The 6,657-nt window shown below is 45.6% G+C and overlaps 1 protein-coding gene across 1 annotated transcript in view; it reads right to left on the reverse strand.

Moving 5' to 3' along the window:
• The window catches only part of NEB (nebulin), a 128,134-nt gene that overhangs the window by 890 nt on the left and 120,587 nt on the right, over positions 1-6,657 (reverse strand). The window contains 10 exon segments of the mRNA XM_035898943.1: positions 309-418; positions 778-927; positions 1,502-1,594; positions 2,095-2,278; positions 2,593-2,700; positions 4,222-4,314; positions 4,589-4,681; positions 4,981-5,073; positions 6,011-6,103; positions 6,590-6,657. The exon segment at positions 6,590-6,657 is cut by the window's right edge and continues 2 nt beyond it. Of these exon segments, the coding sequence (XP_035754836.1) occupies positions 309-418; positions 778-927; positions 1,502-1,594; positions 2,095-2,278; positions 2,593-2,700; positions 4,222-4,314; positions 4,589-4,681; positions 4,981-5,073; positions 6,011-6,103; positions 6,590-6,657 (1,085 nt within the window).

A 6,657-nucleotide genomic window follows, 5' to 3' on the forward strand; every position in this document is an offset into this window, starting at 1 on the left:
GGATGGGGGGGGGGGTGATGCGCTACCCCCGGTCCTGTAGCTACTCTCAGACCAGAGCTCAGGCATTGCCAGAACTGTTAAAAGTTTCCAAGAACAGGTTTGGGTCTTCCCCGCCTCCGTGCCTCTGTTACCCCCGCACCTGGTTTTGTACCGCGCTGGGGCTGGGCGCTGACTCAAACCCGGGCTCACAGCACCCGAGGGAGGGGGGAGCTGGGCCCTCAGCCCCTGGGCAGCGCCGGGGCTGTGCCCCTTCGGCGGGCGGCACGCTCGGGGCCTGTGGCCGAGTACAACGCAGCAGTGTTACTTACGCCAGCGGTGGATGGGTGAGAAGGCACCGACGATACTGTGGTTTGCTGGGTGGCGACTGACGACGACCGTTGCTGTGGTAACTCTACGGTTTTAGCGTGTTTGTAGCCCACTGCAAATGGAAAATGTAGTTTGTATTGTTTATTACGGAAGTGGCAATAGGGTTCGAGTGGCTCTGAATAAAGACCATGGGATCGGTCATTGGGTGGGTCAAACCTGCCTGCCTTTGGCCTCCTGAGGTGCAGCTCAAACCGGCCTTTGACCTCCTGAGGGACAGCCCAAACCGGCCTTTGGCCTCCTGAGGGACAGCGCTACAGCTGTGGGTTATGCCCATAACTCAACCTTTTGCAGGTCTACTCTGTGTTTTTTTTTCCCCGGTGAAAGGAATTACTGAGCAGTACTGCCCTGCCAGGTGGTCTGGACACCATTTCTCCTCAGACGTGAATAAAAGCGTGTTTGTTTTCCTGGTACCTGTTGTGCTGGTGGTGAAGAAGCCGCCGTTGCTGTAGTAGGACAAATGCTGATCCGCGCCATCCGAGGGTTCGGATTTTTCATCGCCACCGCTGAGGCTCAAGGCACTGGCGGAGCGGGAGTGCTCCCGGCTGCGGCGCTGGGCTTGGACTGCAAGGAGAAAGCCGTGGGCACCAGTGATTTGTAAGGAGATGCACACATAACACCACGTGTATATACATATATATGTACATATGCACATAGAGAGGCTACTTTATGTATATATATATACACACATACATATATACATATGTGTGTATGTATGTATTCAGTAAAAATACCCCAGCTCTCTGCCCTGGTTGCCAGAGCTGCAGCAGTTGTGCCTGTACGGAGTGGAAAGCTGACGGAGGCCACCTGCACGCTGAGCAGAACTGGTTGCTGCATTTTACAAAACTAACGGAAAAAAGCGCGCGCACTGATGGCAGTCTGGCGTTATGGCTGCCTGAGGGTATTTACCAGGGCTTTTTAAAAGCATTCTATGGACACCGTGCTGAAGTTCTGCTCAAAAAGGCCTGTCTGTTATTTTTAACAGTGCCTGAAGTCAGCGGGTAAGACCACGCTTGCGTTCTTGCACAGGTGCAGTGCCAAGCTCCGCTTCAGTATCCCCGAGCCATCAGTTTTACTGATGGGATTTGCACACGCATGAAACCTATTTTGCACAAACAGTACAGCCTACGGGACGAACCGGAGATCATGTGTAAGCTTCGGGACTGAATGTTGTCTTCTGCTGGGTCGTAGTCAAAGACTGAGCCGGGATTAGTGCGCCACACACGAAGACCTGTAAGAGAAAGCGCAGTTTCTGTAGCTCAAGCAACTTTTAGAGAGCTCGAGCAGTACCCGTGTCCTGAGCAGGAGTAAAAGCGTATCGGAAGGGGGCAAGCAGTATTTCATTAATTTGTGTTTCTCAAATCTATAGCAGAGATTAGGCTTTTTTTTTAACATTAATTCATCCACATCAAGTGAGCTAAAGTTGTTTCTCTAAAACTGCACAGGTGAAGTTAAAAACGTAAGTAAAGGTCCTGTCCAACCTCAAGGTGTCTACAGGCCTACAAAAGTCTAGGGTTACATGATAAAGTTGGGCAGAACAGGGGAGGCAGACCACAGATTTACAGCTGCTGAAGAGTATTTTCCAAATGGACTTCGATAAAAACATCATCTCCAAGTAAGGATAAACTTGAACTGATTCAGCTGAGCTTAAATAAAACAATTCATCCGGGCCAGCTGGTGGTTTGAGTAAATGATGTCCTCAAGTCATTACAAAGCCTGGGCTCTGCTTACCTGTGAGGTTCTCTTGATCCTGGTCCACGCGCTTTCGCTCCATCTGTACCACTCGCCTTTGAATGCCCCTGTAGCTAATGTCACTGAAGTCCTGCATGTTCTTCTTCACGCGTTCCGTAATGGGGTCGGTAACTACAGGTGTGAAGCTACCCTTGCTTTTCTCAAAGTCTTCATGGTATTTTACCTGCAATTGAAAATGAAATGGCTGTAGCTTAGCTAAATAACCGTTATTCCTGCTTACCGCAGGTGAATTTCTAGTGGAGGGGTGCACTGCTGTGCTGAACTTTTGCTTTCTCCAGTCCAAAGAACAAGGAGAGAGCCTAATCCCAAACGTGCCTGTCCTGCAGTCACTCTTGCCTTTAGCATTTAAGAATTTGGGTAAGCAAACTTGCTCTGCGTACATTGTCCTTGAGCTGCCACTCCGGGAATGTCTCAGGAAATAAAGGTTTGTATTTAAATCACTTGCCAAGTTAAAAATAAATCTATAAACGCTCTTACGGTAGAGATATGTTTCTGGGTCTCTCGTACACGCCGCATTTCGGGTGTATCCAGTACATACGCAGCTTTGCCTTGTACTTGTTTTCGGAAACTGTCTGAATAAAGAACCTGCCAGATGAGAAAAAGGAAGTGAGCACAGGGCACAAAACTACTTCTGCATCAGGAGGAATGAGCTGTACCACAGCAACCCGGCAAAGATGGGGCTGGGGGGTGTCAGGAGAGTAGCAGCTGTGTTGGTGATTAACATTAGAATGCAAAGCAAAATCCTTTTTCATAATTGGATGAGACAAGGACAGCTCTGGATTTGATCCCAAATGTTCCTTTTCTTAACGAAAGGATCCTTAACCTTTTTTTAACCTCGTGACAACAGGTAGAGGTAACACAGTCATAATGTTCTAGGTAATATTTTCACACATTTGACGCGTACCTCACTGACTTTGGTGAAGGTACCCGTGCGAAACAGACACCATAATTAGCTCTGTATTTATCTCTGAAATACTACAGGTTTTGCTGGGTTTGTAGGGTTTCTTCTCCGAGTGGTAACAGTGGCACCATGCTTCTGTCACCATTTGTTTGCAGATACCGTGTTACCGGGTTTGTCGAGCAAGCCACGACAACGCTGCGCTACCTGATCCAGGTGCAGATGGCCCTGCCCATGGCAGGGGGGTGGCCTAGGTGACCTTTAAAGGTCCCTTCCAACCCAAAGCGCTCTATGATTCCGTGCTCTGTTCTGTACCTAAACCTTTACAGGACGGGGTATGTCAGGATTTACCGCTGGAGTAACAGGCTAGCAAAGCAGGGCCTGAAGGAGGCTGTTTCCAGAGTTGTCATGTTTTTATAGAGTTGAAATCTAACATAAAATACACTGTCACTGAAGAATGACCATCGTATAAGTCATATGGTACAAGACCAGTAAAAAACAGAAGATATTTGCAAGAGACTTGAAGGCAACGCGTGTTATTTCAAATTCATAGAATCATAGAATCATGGAATGTTTTGGGTTGGAAGGGACCCCCAGAGGTCACCCAGCCCAACCCCCCTGCAGGAGCAGGGACACCTTGAACCACATCAGGTTGCTCACAGCCCCGTCCAACCTGGCCTGGAATGGTCCCAGGGATGGGGCCTCCACCCCCTCTCTGGGCAACCTGTTCCAGTGTTTCACCACCCTCACTGTAAAGAATTTCTTCCTTAGATCCAGTCTAAACCTACCCTGGTTTAGTTTAAAACCATCCCCCCTTGTCCTGTCCCGGCTGGCCCTACTAAAAAGATTTTCCCCATCTTTCCTATGGGCCCCCTTTAGGTACTGAAAGGCCGCAATCAGGCCTCCCCGCAGCCTTCTCTTCTCCAGGCTGAACAAGCCCAAATTCAACTGGTTTTTTGTTTGGTTTTTTTTTTTTTTTTAAAAAAAACCCCAAACTAAAGCCGCTAATCACACAAAAATACTTAATTGCAGCAGAAAGTTAAAACGCAAGTATTAAAGGACTTGATTTTTAGTATGGTTACTTCATACTTCCAACTAGGCAGCCACATAGTTATGTTAACATCCGCACTGTTAATTTCAGTAAGGATTTGGGGGACTGAAATGTTACTTTTTAACATGTTTTCATGTATTGGCTGAATGGAACATACCGAGCTGATGTTTTCCTGATTGCGTTTAGCTCGCTCCATCTCTGGAGTCATCGGTGTTGGAGTTCCTTTTGCCAGATGTTCCTTGTACAAAACCTACGGTGTACGAAAAGGTGTCCACAAATCTGACTGGAATAAGCGCATTCTGTAAATGGTGTTATTGTTTAAGCATACTCATCACCGCAGGGGTAGAAAAGATCTTGGGAAATAAAGCATCTCAAGAGTTATTAGCTAGAGCAAAAGGGAAAAATCAAAGGGAAAAATAAGCAAAAATAAGGAAAACTGAGAAACTAAGGCTAAATTAGAAGTGGAGGTTTTGTTCAGAACGGTTATTTTTAATACAAGGTGGTTGGCGTTCTTCTTTCAGTACCGAGCTAATCTGTTCTTGATTGCGTTTGACTCTCTCCATCTCCGGAGTGACCGGTGTGGGGGTTGCCTTCCCTAAGCCTTCTTTGTATACAACCTACAGATCACAAAGTAACTCAAAGTCACAAGTGTAGAAATTAAAAACTGTAATGTTACTGGTTTTAGAATAAACCCCATCCGTTATGAAAGAAAAAAAAAAAAGGGTCAGAGGAAAAATAGTATTAAAAAGTTAATTGACAAAAAAAAAAATCTTTTAAAATTGTAGTATTTAAGAGATCACGTTCTAAGTTTGAGGGGAAAAAATTAGAGGGTTAAATAAAACCAGGCAGACTCAAGTTATTAAAAAAAAAAAAAATAGTGCTGTATCATATCCCCTTTACTTCTTCCAGACAATACCGAGCTAATCTGTTCTTGATTGCGTTTGACTCTCTCCATCTCTGGAGTGATAGGTGTGGGGGTCGCTCGCCCCAAGTTTTCTTTGTACAACACCTGTGAGATACAGAAGATGTATCTGGGATCTTAAACCCTCCACCCCCTCCAAATCAACAGGATCTGAACACAAATTATTACTGGGTTATCAAATTTCAAAAAAGTCACGACTGATTATGGTATGCAGCACTGCACAAAAGCCAAACATCTACTGCTGTCAGGAAGGGTAAGAAAAACAAACTGTAAAAGAAAAGCTTGTTATTTTTTTGGTTAACAAAGACGGGCTCTATCCAGCTACAACCACGACGATGGCTCTGTAGGCTCAGGGGAGCTGCCTCTGGCCCTAGAGAACCATTTAAGAAATGTTCTGTCTGCTGTTTTATCTGCGCTTGAAGCACTTCATGATATTTTGGGGAGGGAGGAAGGAGTTTTGTTGCCACACTGGCACCGAGCAGCCAAATAACGACGGGTGTCTGGTATCACCTAGAAGTCACCCCAGTCCATGGGGCCACCTGAAAGCTGTCGCTGCTACACCACCCAGAAGAGGAACAGTCCCGTGCCTCTTGTGTCATTCCGTTTAAGGCATCCTAGGTCACCTGTCACAGCAATACAATCTCACACGGGTCAGAGGGGTGGGATTTTTTGGGGGGCTGGGGTGGTTGCATTTCTTGTTTGTTTTTTGCTAAAGTCAAATACCCCTGAAAAGCCAATGAAAGCTTAAACACAGCATGGCAAGATAAACCTGAGTAGCTTGAGCAAAAGACGCTAAGCTCTTGTCTGGATAGAGCCCACAGGTACACAAACTGAGCTGTAGAAAAGGCCTGAATTTCTGGATCAGACTGTTAACACTAAAGTCATTTTATTTTAGGAGAATTAATTTGCAGAAACAAATATATCTATTTTTTAAACTAAAATAAACTTTCAGTAGGTAGTTAGAATGTTACTTTATTAAGATATAAGCACAAAGGAAAAAAGAAATGTATCTATTTTAAGGTACCGAGCTAATGATTTCTTGATTGCGTTTGGCTCTCTCCATCTCTGGAGTGACCGGTGTGGGGGTCACTTTCCCCACATTTTCTTTGTACAAAACCTACAGATATAAGGGAGTATCCAAATGTCACTAAAAAGGCACCACCCACAAAAAACCAAACCAAAACAAACCCCCAAACAAACCCAAACCAACAGGCAACACAGCTTTTGAATCATGGCGCTTAGAAAGGGTTAGATTGGGCACAGTGCTGGTCCCGAAAGAAGCAACGGGAGCTTTGCCATTCGTCTATCAGGATGCAGAAATGGGCCCTGTGTGGCGTCAACCCTGCACGAAAGCACACTTGTAGTAAGAAAGGGTTAAGAAAACTGCAGGGAAACAATATCCATCCAAAAACCAGGTCAAACCTAGTTCTAGTAAAACCCTGCTTCAGAGAGCGTTAAACAGAAGATGCCACGATTGGCTTGTAAGCGCAGAAGGTGGGAGGTTTATGCTACATAAAGTTAGAAGGCACGGATTACTAAACTGCTACCGTTACGTTAAACACTTCATTCCAATCTTTAGGAACTGGTTTCCTGTTAAAAATACCGAGCTAATGATTTCTTGATTGCGTTTGACTCTCTCCATCTCAGGAGTGACGGGTGTTGGGGTTGCTT

Source organism: Egretta garzetta, unplaced genomic scaffold (assembly GCF_000687185.1).
Source record: "Egretta garzetta isolate BGI_Z169 unplaced genomic scaffold, ASM68718v1 scaffold208, whole genome shotgun sequence".
Taxonomy (NCBI): domain Eukaryota; kingdom Metazoa; phylum Chordata; class Aves; order Pelecaniformes; family Ardeidae; genus Egretta; species Egretta garzetta.